This window comes from Arvicola amphibius, chromosome 4 (assembly GCF_903992535.2).
Source record: "Arvicola amphibius chromosome 4, mArvAmp1.2, whole genome shotgun sequence".
Classification (NCBI taxonomy): domain Eukaryota; kingdom Metazoa; phylum Chordata; class Mammalia; order Rodentia; family Cricetidae; genus Arvicola; species Arvicola amphibius.
The window spans coordinates 107,680,319-107,704,079 of NC_052050.1; the positions used below are offsets into that span (position 1 = coordinate 107,680,319).

Consider the following 23,761-nt stretch of genomic DNA (forward strand, 5'->3'; position numbering starts at 1 on the left):
GGAAGGGCAGTGGTTTCAGAGAGGCTGCCAGGCTTCCCCGCTGAAAGGACTGGGTTGGTGTTTTACAAATGTAACTTGTAGTCGCTGAAAAGTTTGATCCGTTTGCTCAATGAGCATTTGTTGAGCCCCAGCTGTGTGCCAGGCTCTGTGCTCAGTGGTATAGTGGTGGCTGCAGCAGTCACCAGTACTTACAGTTGGCTGGCCTTTCTGCGTTCATTGTCCTCTACCCGCTCTCCTCCAGTACCAGAATTTCCAGATTGCATCAAGCTGGAGTTGGCAGTAGTCATGGACAGCACCCTGGGATGGTGCCAGGATGCTGGCAAACTCTGTTTCAGACTCTAGCTCTGTGGTGGTAGGAACACAAGAGGGTGCTTTGGGGACAGATCACACCCTGGGGTGACTGGGAGTTTAGATTTACAGGTCGTGTTCTTAGAGCATATCTTTCATTAAGGATAAATACCATTCTCTTATTCTTACAATAAGTTCTGGCATCCAGTATTGGAGACATCTTTAATACTTGAGCCGTTGCACCTTTTAATGAGTCAAACAACACAAATCTAGCCTAAGATTACATTATTTCTTTGTTTTGCTTTTCCACCATGGATGGATTCTCATTGAGTAGCTTTAATTTTGTTGCTTCACACAAACACCTGGGTTTGATCTCTAACCTACAGTGCATGTGCGCATGCATGCATGAGTGTGTACATGTGTGTGTATGTGTACGTGTGTGTGTGTGTGTGTGTAGATGTTTCTCATGTTGCTCGTTTTAAAAACACCACGTGTGGTGACAGCACTCAGAGGCAGAGGCAGACTCAGAGGCAGGTGAATCTCTATGAGTTCAAGATCAGCCTGCTCTATATAGTGCCAGCCAGGGCCAAAGAGTGAGAGCCCCACCTCAAAAAATCAGTATGTTGATTATCATTTCTTTTTAAAGCTTCTTTACATTTTTTTAAAATTTAGGCCGTGGTGTCATGACACATGACTTTAATCCCAGTACTCAGAAGGCAGAGTCAGGCAGATCTCTATAAGTGCAGACTAGGGTGGCCTAGATAGTGAGTTCTAGTACAGTTAGAAATAATAGTGAGATCCTGGCTCTAAAACCTTTCAAAATTTATTGTTATTTTAGTTAGTATACAAGAATATGGTCTGCTTGGTTTTTTTTTGTGACACTTTTTTTTTCGAGACAGGGTTTCTCTGTGTAGCCTTGGAGCCTATCGTGGAACTTGCTCTGTAGTCTAGGCTGGCCTTGAACTCACAGAGATCCATCTGCCTTTGAAGGTGTGCACCACCACTGCCTAGCCTGACATTTCCAAATGTATATAACATAGCACCTGTTCATATCTTCCACCTTCTTCCTTACTATCCCTCCCATCCCCTCCTTTTCTCTCCAAATAATCCCCTTCTACTTCAGTATCATGCATATGTATGTATGTATGTGTATGTGTATATATATATATATCTTTTAATACCATATATGTCATATCATATATATTTAAATCTAGATTCCACATAGAAGAGAAAATGTGTTTGTTTTTCACTTAACGTGATGATTTTCAATTCCATCAACTTTCCTTTAATGTCATTTCGTTCTCTTTACAGCTGCGTAAAAATCCATTGCATGTATATACCACATTTTCTTTACCCAGTTACCTAGTAGACATACAGTCTGGTCCCAGGCCTTGGCTATTGTGAATGCTGAAGCAATAAGTGCGAATGTGCACGTCTCTCTGTAGTTGTGTTGCCTTCGAGTCCTTCTGAGTCGTGTACTTGATGCGTTTTTCTAATTTTCGAAAGTTATTTTTGTTGTGTTGGGTTGTATTGTGATTTGGTTTTGAGACAGGATCCTGCTCTATCTCAGACTGGCTTTGAACTCACAATGCTCCTGCTTCAACCTCCTGAGTACTAACTACAAGCAGGCACCAGCACTCCTGGCTGTGTAATTTCTTGATAACAGGAAGGCCTATGTATGTCTTCTCTTGGTCTTTGGAGGTGTTTATAGTGAGGAGTATGTAGGTGGCTATACCTGCTTGTATATATGCAGCCTGTGTAGACTTCTGTTACCATTAGAATATGTATGTTCTGGTCCCTGGAAGCAACCTTCCTTTCTGCAGTCTCTAGGATTACTTCTACAATGGCCTCAACACCACACCTTCTTGTTCTGGTCACAGTTGACCAGCATTGTGACACACAAACAAATAAATCCATCAGTATCCAGCAGCAGGGTCCTGTGATGCTGTTCTCACATTCAGCTTACACCTCTGCTTCAGCCTTGCATTATCACCCTTCCTGGTCCTCTTCATCACAACCAGCTCCCTCTTCTGAGTCCCAGACTAGCCCCCCTCCCTCTCCGGCTATTTGTCCGCACCCAACCAGCTCTTTCCACCTTTCCCCTGTTTTCCTGCTCCTCTCCTCAACCTCTCTCCAGTCTTCCTTTCACTCAGAGGAATCCCTTTCTCCCTTCCCTCCCACTTCTTAGTCTTCTCCCACCTACTCAGGTTCTCTTTCATTCCTCTGCCCCACCCTTTGATGTCTGCAGGGAGGCTTCTGCATGAGACACAAGGATGGGATGGTGTATCCCTTCAGGTACTCCTTAGTCCTCCTGCCCCAGTTTCATGAATCACTCATCCACTCCGTACAATACTGTGTTGCCTACAAACAGACTCAAGATCATATCTTGAGAGGCGGCTCTGTGGAAACATATATGCAGCTACTGGATCTTTCTATTTTCTAAATTACCTTCCCTCAGCAGGCTACTTGATGAGGGTCCAAGGAGCTGATCAGCAGATCTTTGTTGACTAATTTAATTTCATTTTCTGCAAATCCCAGCTTCCTGCTGTGTCGGCCCACCCTCTAGTTCCAGTGACTCTCTGAGTTTATCATTACTTAGTACTGCAGCCTTATGCTCCGGGAATCCCAAGATGCCAGGCAAATTAGATGAAAGAGGAAAAAGCGAACAGAGAAAGGGGTATGTGCCTTCCAAACACACAGTCATCTTCCCTGTGCCATCTGAACAACCCCAGTAGGCACAGGAAGAATGTGCAGAAGCCTGGGAGGCTCATGGAAGTGAAAGAAAGGTTTACAGAGAATTCATAGGGAATAGAGTGGGAAGAGAGGAAAGGCAGTGATGCTATAGGACACAGGGTCTTGAACTGTGCACTGCAAAACTGTAGGAGGATATATAACTGCATGCAAGGGACAGTGGTCAAAACAATTGTCAACAGTAAAGAATTTGTGAAAACGCAGTTACAAATGACCCCAGATGACCAGTCCATCCTGGTAGTAGCAGTGACTCCTTATACTATGGTTCAAAGGCAGGCGGCCATAATGAATACAGCTGGGATAATGGGAGACGAGCTGGGAGGGAAGAATGGTCTTGTATGGGGGCTTGAAGAGAAACGACCCTGCCATTTTCTCATCTAACTTCTCGGTAAAGGAGTACTCTGTCCTGCTCCCTGCTGTAGTGACAGGCTTCTGGTGGCGACCACACATTTGGAATGCTACGACAATGCAGTGTTTCTCCTAAGACACTCTGTCTCCCTTCAAAAGTTGCTATGATACAGGTTCTAGAAGGAAGAAGTCAGTAGTGCCTGCCCTACCAGGCACATCGAGCCAGACTCAGCCTTGTTCTTGGCTAGGCTGCCCCACGAGGAGGCTGTGTCCAGGAAGAGTGAGCCTTGGCCTCAAGAAACCCTGTGTCGAATGCTGTGAGTAATGCCTACACAGGGTCGTCGTAAAAACAGATGACATAAGGACCAGGCGTGAGAGCGCATGAACAACCGATGCGTTGGCTGTGGCACCTAACTTCTGGGTTGCCTTCCGAGTTCTTGTAGTGGACAGAATGTTAAATGTGGGGCTGAGGATGCGGCTCAGTTGGTAGAGTGCTTGCTTCGCATGCGCCAAGTCCTGAATTTATTATCCAGTATTGTATAACCCAGGCATGGTGGCATAAATATTCTATAATTCCAGCACTCAGGAAGTAGGAACAAGAGTATCAGAAATTCAAGGTCATTCTCAGCTATATAGGAAGATCAAGGCCAATCTGTGATACATAAGCCCTGTCTATTAAAAAAATGGCGATGCTAAACTTCCTCTGACATCTTCACCCATGTTTGGCCCTTATTGGAAGAAACATGGCTGACCTGTGACCTACATGGTAAGGTGACTATGCATCCCAGCTTTTGTCGGTTGTCCTAATGGAGTTGATTATTCAGGTGAAATATAATTAAAGACACAACCAACTCAAATTCACATACTTATCTAGTTTCCTGAGGAAAGTAAGACAAGATGCCTACTCCCAAGGAACTGCTCAGGCCGTGACCCACAAAGATAGAGATGCAAAGCGAAGACCTGAGCAATGGGTCTCCAGTGTCACTGGGCATCAGAGGCCTCAGCTCTGAGCATCCTGACAGCAGCCTATGTGCACCGGCCCGTCCACCCTTTCCAGCCCCCAGACAATGGAGGTGTGTGATCTGGGATTTGATTTCACACAAGATGGGCCATGCTCTTTTCAGACACAGCCAAGCCAGGCAGTGGTGAGGGAAAGGGACCTCTCCACCTTCGCCACACCTGCCTGGGAAGGTCATTCCCGCAGAAAGATGAGCATGCGGAAAGTCACTGAGAAGTCATGATGGCATGTGGCAGGATCACTGGAGCTGGAAGTGCACAGAGGTCCTGGGGTGTAGGCAGGGGTGAGTCCTAGAGGAAGGGTGAGGGCAGAAGGCAGGACAGAGGTGGCATTCCCTCAGGTACATGAGATGGTGTAGAGCGAGGTTTTTAACTCAGGTCATGTAGAGACACCAGGAGTAGCCCATGCTATGGAGCACAGGGTATAACGCACTCGGTTACACATGCTGATTAATGTCACCTGCCTCGAGGATGAAGCCAAAACCTAACAAGCCCCAGGGCTGGAGTCTGAGCTAAGCTCTCTGCCAGGGCTTCGCAGTGCTTCCTACATTTTGTAGTTTACCAGTTTTCTCTCTTGTGTTCCCCACTCCAGAACACCCAGCCACTTCCGCCTGGCACAACACAACATAAACACACACACACGTGGCAAGCATACCACACAAATGTCATACCCACCTCACCACATATCCCCAACACTCATGCACATGCCAACACGCGCGCGCGCGCACACACACACACACACACACACACACACACACACACACACACGCATGCACACACACACACACCATATCAGGTATGAAGAAGGAGCCAGCATACTGTAGCGATGAAGGAGCGGCAAAGCAGGGAGAAACGGAACCTTTTAAGGCAGCTCTCATTGCTACTTATTTCATTTCCCCCACGCTTCTCCCACGCCTGCCCACCGTAGGAGTTTCCCTTCCTCCCCGTTTAAGACAGAGCTCTCCTCAGGATCTTGTAAGTGGCAAAGAAATTTCTACCTTTTCTGTTTCATCTCTTGTTACAAGTTACAAGTCTCTACCTGACCCTCACCAGCCTTGAGGACTGCTGATGACATTGGAAGTCTCAGGTTGCTGGGGAGCAGGCTAGGCACGTGATCTCATCTTGAGTCTGATTGGAATATTTTCTTAAATGGCACCTTTCTTCATGGAACGCTGTTCCTACCCAACCCTTTCTTTTGACGTTAAAGAGAGACACAAGCAGGAAGCAGGCTTATGGCGCTGACTACACTGCTACCTTCCTGATGGCCCAGGTAGTCAGAGGCCTTGCCATGGCTTCTTAGTGTGGCACGCTGAAATACTTCAAAGTCCTTTCAGAGCTGGTGATATAGCTCAGGGGATAGAGTGCTTGTCTAGATGGCTAGAAGTCCTGGGTTCCGTTCCTAGCACCACGTAGAGGAGGTGTGATGGGGAGAACCTATAATCCCGGCACATGGGGTTTAGAAGTGGGAGGATCAGACACTGAAGGTCATTCTCAGCTGTCTAGTGAGTTAAGGCTGGAAGTTTAAGGTCAGTCTGAGCCACATGAGACTGACTCTCTCTCTCTCTCTCTCTCTCTCTCTCTCTCTCTCTCTCTCTCTCTCTCTCCCTCCCTCCCTCCCTCCCTCCCTCCCTCCCTCTCTCTCTCTCTCTCTCTCTCTCTCTCTCTCTATTTCTTTCCTTGGGAGACATAATTTCACTTTTGTAACCTTGGCTGCCTGGAACTTTCTATGCGCCCATCTGCCTCTCCTCTCCAGTGCTGTGTGTGCCACCACACCCAGAAAGACCCTATCTTAGAAAAAAGAAAGACCCAATCTCAGAAAAACAAACAAACAAAATTATTTCTCCATCTGTCATTTCATCTACGACCTGGGGCCAATTCTTTCTGTGCCTGCCAACTCCTGCAGCCTCTTAGTCCTGTCTGCCAATGAGGCTCAGGCCCAGGTTGGGGAGGGGTTGCCTCTGTGATGGCATAGGAGGGACCCCAACATCCTCTGTATTCAAGGGATGCCATTAGAAAGGAGCGCTTGTCTCTGGCTTTGGGATGGAATGGGATGGGTAGGTCAGGAGACACGATCTCCTTGTGAACTTGCAAACAATGACTGGAAGTCAGAATTTTGAGGACACAGAAGCGCTCCTCAGAGTCATTAACCTTCAGGATTCAGGGAGCTTGAGACATAGCCAGCCTAGGTGGAGACCTGGAGACATCTGATTGGCCAAATGTTGACCTAATGCCAGCTCTAGTGCCCAGAGCCAGGAATGTCACGGTGCTAACCGTGTGTCAGTACCCTTCCCCAAACCCACTGCTGTTCCATCACTGAGTTTCCAGATTCTTACCAACCTGAACTTTGCCTCAAAACCATTTGTGTCTGTCCACATAAGGTAGGGAAGCATGCAGCCAGTTGTCAAACCCTTCTTGTTCTCACACATTCTGTTCTCTAAGATCAGCATCTCTGTTCTTTGGTCCATCTGTCCAACTGTCTGTCCCTGTCGATACTGCCCAGCCTGCCAGGCATTGGCACCTAAGCGCTGAGAGCCAGGCACGTGAAGGAGAATGCCTTTGGCTTGCTTTTGTAGAGCCATTACACTGGTGGCAATGGGGTGAATTTGCATGCAATAGGGCTTTATGTTTGAAATGGGGAGGTTGGGATTGCAATCATATTCCCGAGGAGAGATGTCAATCAGCTGCCAGTGAGACACAAGCTGCCCACCGGTATGGAGGAAGGCTCAGCTGGCAGCAGAATGCTGCCGACCTGCACAAAAGGCTGCCAGGCAGAATGGCTTTTGGTTCCTCCAGAGCCATGAGAAGCAGAATTGCTTCTGATTGTGCGCTGGGGTGACTCAGCCTGCCAGTGATTACCCTTTCACTTTCTGCCTTGTCTCTGTATCCAAGCTCACTTAATTGAGAGCTGTGTGGGCCCTTGCTCTCAACCCAACTGCCTGCTCCCCATTAGCACCTCCGGCACCCTCAGCCTTGCCTCTCACCTCCCACGCTCCCCACCCCTTCCTCCTCCATTCTTGCCTCTTTCTTCATTCACTTATTCACTCAGGAAGTATACATTGAGCTCTGCACATGGAACCCTCCAGGCATCTGAAGCTTGCAAACCGGGCTCACCCCTTCCCTAGCCTTGCTCCCTATCCCCAGCCCAAGCAAATGAGAGAGGGGTCAAGGACAGGGGCTGAAACATTGGGAGGAATTCTGGGTAGGAAAAGTGGAATCAGGCAGAGCAAAGTAGGTGGAGGGCAGGTCATCAAAAGGTGCTCAGTTAGCCCTGGGCACATGCCTCTTTGCCCCCGAAAGACCTCTTTCAGTGAGGTGCCTGGAGACCTGTCGAACAATGCGGTACAGCTGGCAGATGCTTCAGATTACTACCGTGGGTCTGCATGATTGAGCAACCTTCCTACTGGAGGCAGAAGCACTTCTGCCTAGAAGATGCTGTAAATTCATCCCTAGTAGCAACTGGGAAATGCATAGGTTTCTGAAGAGTCTGTGCATGTGTGTGTGTGCTGATTCATGTATGGGGGGGGGGGATGCTTGTAGAGTCCAACAGCTGATACTGGCTGTCTTTCTCTATTGATGTCTACTTATTTTATTGGAAAAGGTTTCTCAGTGAAGCTGGAGCCGGCTAGTCTAGCTAGGCTGCTGATTCCTGACTCCATGCTGGGTTTACAGGTGATGGCATGTTTTTATGTAGCTCCTAGAGACCAAACTCTGGTCCTCACACTCACACAGCAAATGCTTTATCCACTGAGCCATTTCCTCAGTGCCGGGCGGGACTCACTATTCTGACTGCAAGACATATGAGCATGGAGTTCTTGCATCTTTCCACACTCCCTCCCAATTTCAGAAGGTCTGGTTGGCAGTTACTGTATTGGTTTCCATTCCCATTGTTGGGGCAAAGTATCTTGGCAAAAGAAACTCCGGGAAGGGAGAAAGGGCTTATTTTGGCTCCCAGCTGGAGGGTTCAGTGAGGTCTCATGAAGCAATCCACGTTCTTTCTAGCTGCTTATGGGATGGGGCAACTGGGTTGCATATCCGGGTGGGAAAGAGGGAGAAAGTGGCTCCCCGGGCTGTGTGTGAAGGGCAAACCATGGCAGGCGCCGCATGAGACAGCTGTCACATTGCATCTGCAGACCGTCAGGAGAGACAGACAGCACTGTGCTTAGCTCACTTTTTCCTTCTCATATCGTCAGGGGTCCTGGCCCAGGAAATTGTAACGCCCACATAACCCAGGCCAGAACTCTCTCAGACGCCTGGCCCCAGGGCCTTTGTCCTAAAGCCTGGAAATTCACAGTTTCTGTCATCTCACCTGCCAGTGCTTTCCTTCCTTAGTGTTGGTCAACTTATAGCTATACGGTTTCCTTCGCTGGTGGTGACAGTTGGAGTTGCTGTCAGCTGTGGTTCTCTGACACTCACGGGAATGGAGATCCTGACTGATAATGACTCCTATACCGGATGGGAGGGAGTCTGTCTATCTGTGGCCCTTTGTTGACCGCAGGTAAGGTGTGTGGTGATGCGGCTGACCTGATGGGTGGAACAGAATGCTCTCTTCCGGTGCACTGCTGCTCCCTGTCAGCCAGGAGCCACAGCCACGAGCAGAGTCCAGACACTGAAATGAGGGCTGCAGAGGTGGAACGAGGCAGACCCCGAGTCAGCTCAGCTTCCGTCCATCCTGTGGCTCCTCACAGAGAACACCTGTCCTTCGCACTCTGAAGCACAGGGCAAGAAATGGCGACCTGGCCAGACAGCCTGTTCTGCCAGGGTGTCTGAGAGATGGGCAGACAGCTGCAGTCTGAGCATCACCTCCTCCACACACTCATGAAAAAGCGTTTCTGTACTAGGCCAGAGGGGGCCCTGGCTCTAAGCAACCTGGCAAACTCAAGTGTCTTGGCCTTTGAGCTAACCCTGTGTTGTTTAAACTCCTGTGTACCTGGCATTGCTCTTGGATCCTTGGACACAGAAACCCAGGCTTACATTTCTCTGTCCTGGATGAAGACGCTGAACAGGACTACTCTGGGGTGGTAGGGGGTAAATTTGTCAGAGACCAGCTTTGACAAAAATACCGCTTTCCATGGGGATCAGGAAAACAGTAAAGAGGACGAAGACACAATGAAAATAAGAAACATAGGAGAGGAGCGGGAGGGAGTTCCGGTGAATCCTGACACCCGTGTTTAATTTTCCATACACTTTTATACCCCAGTACAAGAGGGGGAAGAAGACACAAGACTGCTTTAACGCGATACAAAGGACAACTCGAGCAGTTGTGAGCAACCTCAAACTCTCTGTCCTTCAGACAAAGTAGAAATAGGCTCACATTTTTGGGCCTCCACATAAATTCACTTCTCTTTGGGGTGGTCAGTTGATCCAAACATCTACCTAGAGCAGGAAGATAAGCTGTGAGCCCAACTAGGCAGAGATTCCATTTATATTCCTTTATAGAGGAAATGGCTTCAAGTAGATTCTAGTTCTTCAGGAGAACCTTGCTGTCCACCGTGCTTACCCATAGTCTGCCCCAGGGAACTGTGTTTCTGGAGGACTTAAGTTGAGAGAGCTCATTATAGGAAAAATAAGGATGTGGTTCCAGGAGCTAAAATCAGACAAACGGGAGGCTTGGGGCATAGCTTTTACCCTACCCAGAAGCTGCCAGCCATACCTGGAGACAGGACTCACAGAAACAATCCCACAGCTCTCCCCTCCCACAGACACACTCGCGTAATGAAATACACTCAAGCTCACACAATCAATGCTCTCATTCTAAACTCATATATTCTCACGCATACACACTTGCCCACGTACTCTCATGGTCATGCCTGCGCTAATTCATGTTTGCACGGGCACTTATGTATGGAATGCACTCATACACACAGTCGGACACGGTGTTGTCTACAATCACACACTTTCTCACACACTCGTGCGGTCCCATTTGTGCATAGACTCATAGCCACATACTTGTATATGCTCTCATACATTTTTATGTTCTAATAGGCACAAACACATATGCCTATCCGCATATCACCCATAGAGAACAGTCAATGCTACTCTGGCTGGTTCCATCAATAAATGGAACCCAGCTGGCCTTGTCTCGTTAGTGTCTAAAAAGTGTGTTGTCAACCTGGAAGTTGAGGTACATAGCTGGTATAGCCCCTTCCCACCCAAGCCTCTACATCATGAAGTAGCCTCTATATCATGAAAGATTTAGGCATAGGATGTCCAATTAGGCTCCCATGTTACAGGAGGTCTCACAGACATGTTCTTTGTCCCATCTGACTGATGCAGAGTTGCAGAGATTCTTCTGATTGAAGATTCTTTACCCTCAGGACTCTGCCCACCCCTCTACAGTGATAATAGCATCTCTTAAAAAAAAAAAAAAAACCCAGTCAACGACTCTGCCCTGCCATAAAGTGACTGACCCTGCCCTTGCCTTCTTGTGACTAGGCAAGTGTGATTGGGGGCTTTGAGTGCCATCTTCCTGCCTTCCCTCTTGGCTAAAGGGGGGGGAGGGGGGATCAGGTGTCAGCTGGGCTGGAGGGATTTAACTAAAGACTGGAGGTTTACAACCTAGATAGCTTTCAAGACTTCAATAGAAGAAATTCAGAAAAACTCTCATGGCTGTGCCAAAGTTGTCATATATAGGAGAGTTTTGTCAACACAATGGTTAAGTTTGAGCAGAGAGCATTTACAATGTGAAAAACAGCTCCCCAGAGATGTACCCAGGCAATAGTCAATGCTAGCCCTTGCCCCCCCCCCTGACCTGAAAGAACCTCAAGTACAGGAGGTGAAGTTAAGCAGCATAGCATTTGTATGAGAACCATATAGCATTAATATAGAATATGTTAAAATGATTTATGAGCCAAAAATGTTCCTGTCAAATCATGGGACTGGCTTCCCTTGGGGAGAGAGCTTGGGGTAAGGGTTTGAGGAAAATGCAGGATGGGGTGTTTTATTTCTTTAATCAAACGTCAGCATTTAATAACTGTCAGTACTTCATGGGATGCTTGAGCTATTCTTTTTTTAATTATAAGATTTGTTTCCTGTGAATTAATTTCCTGTGAATGTGTGTTTTGCATGTGTGTGTGTGTGTGTCTGTCTGTCTGTCTGTGTGTCTATCAACTTTGAGCACCCCTGGTGCTCTAGGGGGTCAGACAAAGGTATTAGATCCCTCAGAACTGGAATTACAGGCTGCTGCAAGCCACGATGTGGGTTCTAGGAACTGAATCAGGTCCTCCACAAGGGCAGAATGAGCTCCTAGCCTCTCCAGCCCTTGGATTAGTTGTTAGGATTTCAGATGTAAAAACCTGTGTTAATATAGGAATGAAATACAAGAATGCGGATGGCAGAGTAGATTGCCAGGCGCCCGACCAGTATTCTGACACAGTATCCTGAGCACTGCTGCCCTAATTAGGGGGCCTCCCACTCTAAATACCTGGGAGTCCCATCCCCGTCTTATTTCTTTGAGACAGGACCTCGCTGTGTAGCCCAGGCTGCCTGTGTAGCCCAGGCTGCCTGTGTAGCCCAGGCTGCCTGTGTAGCCCAGGCTGGTCCCTGGTTAATTATTCTCGTGGCTCAGCCTCCTGAGGAGTACACCGCCATGTCCGGCCTGGACGTTCCTTTGGAAGTCAGTCTCAAACACACCCATATCTTGGGAACTAGGGCAGCAGAACCTGAAGTTGTGAGGGGACTGAGGTCATGCCGCTCGTTTTCTATGCTTTTTCACCCTGTCCTTGCTCCTATTTCCCATCTTCTAGTCCCCAGAGGGAAATAGCAAAGTCAAGTCCATAAGCCAAGGCCAGACTTTCTCCCCAAAGTTCATGTTGGAGTATGTATTCATGTTTTTGAAGTAGGCAAATCTAAGGTCAGGCACTTGTGGACAAGGAACCCACAGAAGTATTAACCAAGAGGTTATAGGGTGCATCTTTCTGATGAAGGAGATAGTAATCTGTTTATTTAAAATTTTTTCATTTTGCATACCAACCCCAGTTCTCCCTTCCTCCCCTTCTCCCTCCCCCCTTCCTACCCCCTCCACTGTTTAGAGAAGGTAAGGCCTCCCTTGGAGAGTCAACAAAAGTCTGGAATACCAAGTTGAGGCAGGACCAAGCCCCTCCTCCCTGTATCAAGGCTGAGCAAGGTATCCCACCAAAGGGAATGGGCTCCAAAAAGCCAATTCATGCAACCAGGATAAGTCCCAGTCCCATTCCCAGGCTGCCCTCCCCCATCATCCCGGCAGGAGATCAAGCCACATAACTGTCACCCACATTCAGAGAGTCTGGTTCCATGCAGGATTCCCCAGCTGTCAGTCCAGAGTCCTGAATTTTTAAGAAGTCTTAAAAACACAACAGTGAACCAAATTCAGCCTCATGTTGTGGTTGGAAACTGAGCCCAGGGAAGATTGAAGGCTGGGCACTCATGAAGGTGTTGAGCTGTGTGCTGTGGTCTCTATCTGCTTTCTACCAAGTTTAGATCGATTCAGAAACGTAGGACTTCACATGTGGGGGCTATGTGGGAACCCTGTAAGGGGACTGCAGCACTGGGCACTTCTCACATGAACAGCATCCGTGACAGCTGTTCCTGAAAACAGTAAGGGGGTCTGTGGCATTGCTCTGAGTGCCAGACCAGAAGCCGGTTTTCCTACCTACCTCACCTCCTCCAGCCAAGACCCCCGGTAAGAAGAAGTTATAGAGCAAAAGAAGGCAGTGGGACAGGAAAGGCAAGGGGGCAGCTAGGCTGCTCCTCCTGAGCTTGTGACTTCTCTGGCTGTGTGGGAAGAGAATCAGGATAAGAATGCACGGATACCCAGAACCTTTCCCCTAGGCCTACAGCCTATGTACGTTATGGACTAGGGCAACTACCTTGCCCCATGGGAAGGAAGAGCATAGGTTTGGAATTCAGACAAACCCCTTCCGATGCCATGCCTCTCCTTCTACTTTTTTGGAGGGGATAAAAAAGAATGTTATTGTCACATCTGCTTCAGCCCTGATTTTCTTTGGAGATGACAGTGTAGAACAGGAGTGGAGACCGAGTGGCAGAGGCATCCTCCTCTTCCCACCTAAGGGTCAAAACCGAGGGCTTTGGTGATCTAGCCCACTCCCTGGACTGGTGCAATGAGTGAGTCCCAGCTCCATGCAGGCTGGACTTGGAGGAGGGGTGAATACTGGCCTTGCTGTGGAGCAGGGATAAGGAAGTCCTGAATTTCTCCAGTAGGCATTCTGAGAACCTGAGGCTGCTTTGGGGTCCTGTTCTGTTTGGAGTTCCTCAGACATGACATCTGCTGCTAATGCAGACTCGTGTGACGTTCCTAAGAGCGTGTGCAGCCTAGGCTACCTTACCACCCTCATGGTGCCCCCCTTTCCCCTTCCTGGGCACAAATGTCTTAAGAGTTATATGGCTTCCCTTGGTCAATGAAAACTTGTTTCCCAGACATGGGAAGGTGCCCTTAGAGGAGAGAGCCATCAAGTCTGATGGGGGCGGGTGAGAATAAGACTGAATTATAGCCACGTTTGCTGGAATGCTCTCTAATTGATGGTGGAGTAAGTCTGGACACTTAAGGAGTGTTAAGCTTGGTTACAAGTGGATCCCAGAGAAACCTTGAACTTCACAGCTCCCTGGATGTTAAGACCTGAGGGTGTATGGAGCAGAGGTGTCCGTCCTTTGTGCACCCCTCCTTTTACTCCTAATGCTCTTTGTTTTCTCCCAATTCTGGGCTCCCAGCATGAAACTTGTGCACAGCAAGTCACCAGGCTGCTGCTCAGGGCACCTGGAACCTTCCTGGTATTTGTACGGAAAGGAAATGAAGGTGTAGCTGGAGGCTGTGGTCCTTGCTTTTCCCTCTAGGTTCTCACTCAACCTTACTGACCACTGGCGCAGGAGCTAAACATCTCTGAGTCTACATCCCATCAGCATGTGACAGTGTGGACCTGTGTTTATCTGGCAGATGGTGACGTGCAAATCTAAGGTCAAGGGCCCCGTTGCTCAGTGGTGAGCTGACTGAGGCCACAGCATTACAGTAGCTCTCTGAGCTGCTGACTAAGCATCCTCAGTTTTGCTCTGGGAGCCACAAATACACAGATACAAAGTATTTGTTGCCACAGAATTTAAATTCTGGTGGAGAAATGTGCAATTAACTACATTTTAAAGTAAGCATACTGTGGGCTAACGGAATTATTAGATGGAAAATAAGTGTTTGGTGGCAGAACGCAGTGGAGGAGCTGAACTTGTCTAGGGTAACAGGAGATGAGTTGAGAGTAAAGGGTGAAATAGATGGAGCCTTGAGAAGGTGGGTAGGCCAGCAGCAGGTGGGCTTGTCCTAAGCGGACAAAGCCTCTTGCGCTCAGTGCACAGAGAGAAGCAGTGCGCCTGCGGCTGCTGCGGCGTCAGTGAAGGACACAGGATTGGAGCGGCGTCTCCACAGCGATGGGAAGCCTGGAAGGGTTTGCCCTGTAGACATCAGGGTTTGTGATGTGTGTAACGAACAAAAGGGGAAAAGCATTGGCCTTCTCACCTCTCATTCAAGAGCCAGGGGGGAGGAGATGGCAGGCACAGCAGAGCCCTGAGCACATTTGGTTAGTTTGTTTATCACTTACCTTCCTCGGTGCTGTACTACAGTGCCTGACAGAAGCAACTTACAGGAGAGAGGAAGGCTGCCTTCACCTCAGAGTTCGAGAGGGTCACAGCCCACCAAGGCAGGAAAAACTTGGTGGCCAGAGCATGCAGTTGGGGCTCTTCACATTTTTTGGTTTTTGGTTTTGTGTGTGTGTGTGTGTGTGTGTGTGTGTGTGTGTGTGTGCACGCGCGCACGTGCATGCTCTGTGATATGTTCACATGTATATGGGCACACAAGTATGTAGGTGCACATGTATCCATATGTACATGGAGGCCAGAAGTTAATGGCAAGCATCCTTCTTGTCCACGCTCTCTACCTCCCTATTTTGAAACAAGGCCTGTAACTTGAACCTTGGGCATGTTAATCCCAGGCAGTTTGCTCTGAGGATCCTCTTGGGCACTAGAATTTCAGGCACCATGCTGGCCCTGTACTTCTATGGGCTCTGGGAATCTGAATTCCAGGCCTCCCTCTTGCATGGCAAGCACTTTATCGGTGGAGTCACATTGGCAGCCCTGCCACTCACGTCTTGTGGATCAGGAAGCAGGGAACTCTGGGTGAAACTAGAACTGGCTATAGCCCTCTTTCTTTACTCATGGCTCTATCTCTGCCTGTTAGATCCCCATCTAAAAGGTTCCACAACTTCCCAAAACAGTGCCACCGGCTGGGGACCAAGTATTCAAACACATATGCTTGTGGGAAGCCATTTGCATTCAAACGTAAGACACACATGCCCCGTATTGTAGATACACTTCATCTGTCACGGCTTTTGAAGGCACCATGCTGTCACAGGCTTCTGTTTGTCCTAGACACATCTGTAGGGGCGCATTTCCTGTGCTAGCATGACACTGCACTCCGTAAGCAGGCTTTAGTCTCCCTGCAGTTCCTACTTAAGAGTGGACATTTCAGTCAGGCTTGGTGGTTCACCTGCAGTCTCAGCACTTGGGAGAGTAAGGCAGGAGGATTAGGGTGAGCTTGAGGACAGTCTGGGCTATCTCGTATCAAACCAGCCAGAGCTACTCTAAAAACAATAAATATTTCTGCTTTATAATAAAAAAAATCGGAGAAGTTGGTTTTTATATTGGAATCTTTCTCAGTCAAAGCCAGGGGTCTGGCCTTACAATGCAGCATTGTATAATCCTCACGAATGTGCACTTGGTGTGCAAGAAAGAAGGGGCCACCTGCCCAAGGGATGTAATGGGAACAGCCAAGAAGGCTCACTGGGTAGAGGCACTTGCCACCAAGCCTGAGGTCTTGAGTTTGATCCCAAGAGTTCACACAATAGAAGAGAGAGCCCATTTTTAAGTGGCACAATGTGCAGAATGCAGGAGGCCTCCCAACCAGAAGTCCTCCTGTGCACGGACAGCCTCCGCCTCTGTCTTCCTTCCTGCCGCCTGAACTTGCTCTTGGAAGGCATCCTTGGTCTTGTTTTTCTTTGTCTGCAGCTCCTCTCTCATCTCTTTCTGCACACTAACATCTTTGTCCTGTAAATCTGCGGCTCCATTGCCTTCTCCATCAAGCTCAGGTACCCAACAGTTTCCACAAGCAGCTTTCACAAACTTAAACCAAACCCTTGCTCTTCAGCTCCGCTCCCCTACAGTGGCTCAGCTTGTGGTCTTTGTTAATTCAGTGAGTGACAGATCCCTGCTTCTGGCTGCTCTATAAAAGAACATTAACATTTTAGAAAATTAATTCTTGAAGTTATTTATTTGCCCTTTCTCTTTATTTCTCTCTATATTTCTTCTCTCTCTCTCTCTCTCTCTCTCTCTCTCTCTCTCTCTCTCTCTCTCTCTGTGTGTGTGTGTGTGTGTGTGTGTGTGTGCTCACACACTCATACACACAGAGTCACGTACATGCTTGGGATGGATGGAATCTAGGTCCTTGTGCATGCTAGGTAACTGCCCTACTGTTAATAGGATTTTAAATAAAAGCTTGGGCTTGGCAGCCCCAATAAGCTAGGCTCTGCCATCCATCCCCAGCATACCAATGAAAGGAACCAGCACTAATGAAAAATCAGAGAAGGGAGATTTAGCTCATGTGGGCATGCTGGGAGGACTGGTGAGGAGTGGCTCTCCTTCTCTTAGTCCATCTTCAGAGTCACTGATCCTAGGCTTGACCTGAGGGCTAGGGCATGCATAATTAAACAGTACCAGTCAAGGTCCTGTCCATTGTAGACTCAGTCTCTCCTGCAGGATGCTCCCATGAGCTGTCAGAACTGGGTAAAATCTGGGAAGCAGCACCCCCTCTGGCTGCCAGGAGAGCTGCAGATCCTGCCCCCAAGATTCCTTGGGAAACTTTAATTCTTTGGGATCATTTATTACAATGTCTCTCTAGAATATCATCTCTGTTGCCAGGGCAGTCCCATTACCAATGAGCTACACCCCCCAGTTCTCCATCCTCCCAGACCCCACCCCCAGCCCTCCTTGCCTTCTCTTTCTCTCTCTCTATCAAATCCTTTTTGCAAATCCTATCAGAACAGCCCTGAAAGTACAACTAAAAGTTCCCAGCCACTCTGGCCCAATTGAATCAGTCACTTAAACAGCTGAGCCCCCTTTATTGGGTTGTCATGGTGGCCTTTCATAGCACAGGACATGAAGTTGTCCCTTGCTTACATTCCTCCTCTCTGTGTCAGTAAGCATCCTGCTCCCTGAACCAACCTGCGGGCTCTCCCTTACCAACCCGGTGGCTTTCCAGTCAGGATGGAGTCCTAGCTGGTCCCAAGAAGCACAGTCTACCACAAGCTCTCAGGCCCTTTGTCCCTATAGCTTCTTAAAGCTTTGTCCTTCCCAGATTCCCATGGCCTGTTTCTCAGTTTCTTGAGATCTCTTCTAATGCAACTACGACAACGTCGCTGTTGCTATGACAGAAGGCCAAAAGCAGAATAATTTATAAAGAAGATAGGTTGGTCAACAGTTCTGAAGCTCAAGAAGTTCAAGAAGGGTTGGGCATTCATATCTGGTCAAGTCTTTCTTGCTGTAGAGAAGGGTGGTCTTTAGCCCCACCCCGAGGGGGATTGTACAGGGCAGCACATTTCCAGATAGAACAAGTGTCCAACTGTGTTTCTTTCCTACTTCTCCTCCTCTTCCTCCCTGTTCCCTTCTTCTTGTCTAAGAAGACAGGTATAATACTATAATGAAGCTTAGGCTTTCTCTGTATTTAATATGCTGCCCAGGCTAGCCTTGAACTCTCCATCCTCCTGCCTCTACCCTCTAAACTGGGATTATAGGTATGTACAGTCACACCTGGATTTACTTCCTCTTACAGAGCCACTAATGCCATCACTAGACTCCTTTGCATCATGATCTCACCTAATCCTAGTGAGTTCAAATCACATTCCCAAATGCCGTAAACATATGACACTGGAGACTGAGTTTCTAAAACATAAGTACTAAGTGATTCATCTAAACGTTAGTACTCCCTAGGCATACAGAACTCTGTCATTGCCCACCCCCCCACACACACCAGTATACACATAAACATCCTGATTTCTCTTTAGCATAGTACTTGAAACAGGTCCTGTAGATTAGGTATGGGCTGCCTCTCCATATGACACTACATACAGGTCCCATGATCATGCACAGTGTTCAGCTTCCGCTGGGAGCCCAGTGCAGAGAAAGATGCCTCCCTCTGGCCTCCTCGTGTCATCAGAATGCTAGAGATGCTCACACAAGTGGAACTGGCAGTGACTGACACCCTTACTACTACCCAGGTTCCATGGTTAAAATAACTCTCCTGATAACTCTCATCATCATAACGTTGCTGTGTCTAGATCTATGACCTCCTCCATCTCTTTCCAGGTCCATGGCTTGTCCAGGCTTTGAGAGGGTTTTACTCTGACCACAGTCCCCTGGCTGAGCCAGGACTACATTTTGCTGCTACAGTGTCTTTAGGTCCCTGTTCTACCCTGCAGGCCCTTAGCCACGCGGTCAACATGGGCAGTGTCAGCAGCCTCATCTCGGGCCACAGCTTCCATAGCAAGCATTGCCGTGCCTCGCAGTACAAGCTGCGCAAATCCTCCCACCTCAAGAAACTTAACCGGTACTCGGATGGGCTGCTGAGATTTGGCTTCTCCCAAGACTCAGGACGTGGCAAGTCCAGTTCCAAAATGGGGAAAAGTGAAGACTTCTTCTACATCAAGGTCAGCCAGAAGGCCCGAGGCTCCCACCGCCCAGACTACACAGCCCTATCCAGTGGGGACATGGGGGGACAGGCTGGGGTAGATTTTGATCCAGCCACCCCACCTAAGCTCATGCCTTTCTCCAATCAGCTGGAAATGGTAAGTGAGGTTCTCTGACAAAGGTGTTTGGGAGGGTTGGAACGGGATGAGAGGGAGTAGGGATGAGTACCTAATCTAAGCGTTTAAGCCTTCAAGAGGCCAGAGCAGTATGGTGAGAGCATTTGGCCTCACTGCAGAAATCAAGTCTGTCCCTAACCCAGAAATCTTAGTTTTCCCTCAGCAAAGGGCAGAGGGGAATCCAAACCTGCCTGGGCTCTGCTGGGATATAACCTGGATGAGGATTCTCACTCGTATCCCTGCCCTACCTGTGGTTGGCTTCCTGGTCCCCTTGGTTGGAGAAGGGCTCTGGGATTTTGTTATCGAATGAGAAGGATGCCCACAAAGAGCCCTAGGTGTTTAGAAACCTCGCCTGCAACAGCTCAGGCTTCCACAAGCCTCACTAGTGCACACTGGAAGTAAGCCAGCTTGTTTCAGTTCCCATACCCACTCTACAGCACTCAGTGACTAAAACACAGGTTAAATACCCCTGCTCTGAAGTGCCTGGGAACAGGAGTGCCAGAAGTTTCAGGTCCATAAAATATTTGCATGAAGATATCTAAGCCAACCGTCATTTGTTTCGTATATGCCTAACACACAAAAGTGGAAGATGATTGCATAATATTTTTAAATAATTTATACACAAAACAAAATTTTCTAGTGTGCGGACTTCCTCTCTCGGCACCTTGTCTTGATTAAAAGCTTTGCAGATTCTGGAGCATTTCAGATCTGAGATTATAGGACCAGGAATTCTCAGCCTAGACAGAGAAAGATGCCTGTGTTTGCTCAAAGTTTTCCAAACAAATGCCTTGTAAAAGGCAAAGCCCTCCACTGAGGGACACTGCAAGCTTCAGAAAGGATTGCTATTCTAAATGATCTTCCTGGACTCTAAGTAGTGATTGACAGTCTCATGCTAGGCCCATTGGAAGAGGCAGAGGGGAAGGAGGTGCTGAGCTCACACAGCCTGCAGTCCTAACTGAACAACACCCCTGGTCCCCATCTAACATCTCCAGCGGGCTGGGACCAGGTGGCAGCAATTGCTTGCACAATGCCTAGGCCACAACTAAAGACATTCTTAGGAACAGAGGTAGTGTTTGTTTGTTTGTTTGAGACAGGGTCTCATTATGTGGCCCTTGGTTACCCAGAACTCACTATATAAAACAGGGTGGCCTGGAACTCACAGAGATCTGCCTGCCTCTGCCTCTCAAGTTAAAGGACAAAGGTGTATGACATCCTGCCTGGCCTTAGAGTACTTTCTTCTTTTAATTTTAAAGATTTGTTTATTTTTATTTTATTTTTTATTTTTTTGTATATGAGCCTTTGCCTGCATGTTATGAATGTGTACCATGTGTGTTCCTGGTGCCCACAGAGGCCAGCCAGAAGAGTGTGTCAGCTTCTCTGGAACTGGAGTTTAAAAACAGTTGTTTTTAACCTTCTAAGTGTGGGGAATCAAATCTAGGTCCTCAGGAAGAACCACCTATGCTCTTAGCTGCTGCCTCCAGCTCCCTCAGAGGGTTTCTTAGGAACTGTGGGCTGAGGTGGTTGAGGCAGCTCAGCAGTTAAGGGCTTGCCAGCAAGCCTGACAACCTGACTTCCACATGCTGGAAGGGGACAACTGACCCCTGTAAGTTGTCCTCTGACCTCCACATGCATGCTGTGGCATGTTGTGGCATGTTGTGGCATGTGTGTACACACACACACACACACACATACATGCACGCAAAAAAAGTGTTCTTTGCCCAGCTGGTCCAGAGCTAATGACAGGGTTTGCCATGGCTACCAACCAAGAAGGGTTCACTTGGGGTCTGAGCTCAGGGGGACTCACAAGGATGGCGTATGTGCACCCGAAGTGAGAAAAGGTGAGATTGATGTGGGACGGACACTCAAGCGTGTGTGTTCCTTTGTTTCCCCAGAGCTCAGACAAGGGGCCAGCGAGACCCACTGCCTTCAAGCCTGTGCTGCCACGGTCCGGAGCCATCCTGCACTCCTCACCTGAGAGTACCAGTCACCAGCTTCACCCCATGCCTCCAGATAAGCCCAAGGAGCAGGAGCTGAAGCCAGGCCTGTGCTCGGGGGCACTGTCCGACTCGGGCCGGAACTCCATGTCTAGCCTGCCCACACATAGCACCGCGAGCAGCTACCAGCTGGATCCTCTGGTCACTCCCGTGGGGCCTACCAGCCGTTTTGGGGGTTCAGCCCACAACATCACACAGGGCATCATCCTTCAGGACAGTAATATGATGAGCCTGAAGGCTCTGTCGTTCTCAGATGGCGGCAGCAAGCTGGCTCACCCCAGCAAGGTGGACAAGGGCTCCTCGTGCGTGCGCTCCCCGCTGTCCACGGACGAGCGCACCATCCAGGAGCTGGAGCAAAAGCTTCTGCAAAGGGAAAGTGCCCTGCAGAAGCTCCGGCGCAGTTTCGACGAGAAGGAGTTTGTCTCCGGTCAGACCTTCGAGGAGCGCCCAAGGCGTCCCAGGGACGAACTGGAGTGCCTAGAACCCAAGGGTAAGCTGAAGCCGGCCTCCCAGAAGAGCCAGCGCACACAACAGGTGCTCCAGCTGCAGGTGCTCCAGCTGCAGCAGGAGAAACGGCAGCTTCGACAGGAGCTCGAGAGCCTAATGAAGGAGCAGGACCTTCTGGAGACCAAGCTGAGGTCCTACGAGCGGGAGAAGACGAACTTCGCCCCTGCACTCGAGGAGACCCAATGGGAGGTAAGACTCCACAGGTCCTTCCTGGGCGTTGCTGACAGCGACCACATCTGCATCGCCAACCGAGTGCTCGGGCCTGTGCTGCTAAGGCAGCTTTATGGCTAAGGAGGGAACTCTGGAATGAACTGGCGTTTTGAATGCTCAGAGTCAGTTCCATGTTACTTGCTCTTTCCGTCATCCTCATGGCTCCCAGTCATTGAGTTTGCTAGCCGAGTCTTTGGCGGGAAAGTCAAAACCCAGACAAGGGAGGCTCAGCCAGGCTGCCATAGGGCTGACCTGACTTACTAGACTGAAGCACAGTCACAGCTGTGTTTGCTGGATATGAGGACCCTAGAGAAGGAATGGGTCTATTTGGTGCTTTGGGGGGAAGGGACCCTAATTACTGTCATGAGTGGCAGGTAACCAGTGATGGAATTGCCCCTACTTGCTGAGGCATTCGTTCAGATTCTACTTGATCAGCTGAGACTTAAACATAGGGGAAAAAGAAAAAGGGCAGAATAGACACATAGTTGCACTTTGCAGGGACTGATTTGTTTTGTTTTGTTTTGTACTGGAGCTTAAACCTAGGACCTCACGTTTGCTAGAACAACTCTCCATCACTGGTCTGGCCTGGCTGTGGAGCAGGTCCCTTCAGGCATCCTGTGCATCGGAAAGCAGCTTTCCTCCCTGAGCCCAGGCAGGCAGGCAGGCAGGCAGCAGGCAGGCAGGCAGGCAGGCAGCAGGCAGGGCAGGCAGGGCAGGCAGGGCAGGCAGAGCAGGTGGGCAGGCGGGCAGGCAGGGCAGGCAGCAGGCAGCAGCAGGCAGCAGCAGGCAGCAGGCAGGCAGCAGGCAGGCAGCAGGCAGGGCAGGCAGGGCAGGCAGGCAGGTGTGTACACATCAGTGCTGTTGCTCACTCCCGAAGTGTCTATGTGAGGAAGGACAGCAGGTGTTCTCTCTGGAGGGACTGGTGTCAGGCCTGGATGGAGTCACCCACCATCAGCGGCATTGCCCTGACTGCTGCAGCTTCCTGTCCTCGCCCTGTGAAATGACAAGAAGTCACAAAAGGGGTGAAGAAAAGGACCTGTTGTGCATCTCAGAGAGAAGTAGTGAGTGTTGGCCTTTGTCACCCATCCTGATGGTCGAGACTGGAACTAAGGTGGATATTGCAATGATCTTGTTCCAACCTTGGCTAGTTAGGATACTTAGCAAAACAATAAAAGAAATAAGTAATAAATAGTGACAGAAATATTACTATAAACCCATCTGATTTACAGGGCGTTTAGGAAGTGCCATGTTCTTCTATCTAATCCTTATAACCATACTACGAAGCAGGTATGTTACAGTTTTTCAGTTTATAATTAAGGATTATAAACAGATTAGTTACCATAGCAAATAGCTGGCCAAGTGACTTGGCTGACCTCTGATACATACGGAAGATGGGTCCTAGGATTTACCTGTAAAGCTGTGGACTGGAAGTTCTCATTTTTATTATTTATTTATTTATTTGGGTAGTGGGCATGTGCATGCTGCAGTCCAAATGTGGAGGTCAGAGGTCAGCTTTCCAAATTGGTTCTTTTCGCCATGTGGGTCCCAGGGACAGAATTAAGCTTGTTGGAGACAAATGCATTTCACCTTAGAGTTCACACCTTTCATTGTTGCCTCCATGCTAATGTGTGCCAACTTCACCTGGTACATAAGTGATCCAACCAGGATTCACAGCCCGTGCTCTAATGTGCCTGTCCTAACTCCCTCTATCAAACTAGTATAGGCTTGGTATGTGACTCAACTTTTCGTCATCATAACAAA

At 48.8% G+C, this 23,761-nt stretch overlaps 1 protein-coding gene across 2 annotated transcripts in view; it reads left to right on the forward strand.

Moving 5' to 3' along the window:
* Positions 1 to 23,761, forward strand: part of Lzts1 (leucine zipper tumor suppressor 1) — a 50,100-nt gene that overhangs the window by 23,550 nt on the left and 2,789 nt on the right. The window contains exons 2-3 of one of the 2 annotated variants that reach the window (XM_038327486.1): positions 18,906 to 19,271; positions 21,182 to 21,979. In XM_038327486.1, coding sequence (XP_038183414.1) covers positions 18,927 to 19,271; positions 21,182 to 21,979 — 1,143 coding nt within the window. In that variant the 5' untranslated portion in view covers positions 18,906 to 18,926. Of the gene's footprint in view, positions 1 to 18,885; positions 19,272 to 21,181; positions 21,980 to 23,761 lie in introns of both variants that reach the window. The other variant, XM_038327487.1, reaches the window with a different exon arrangement.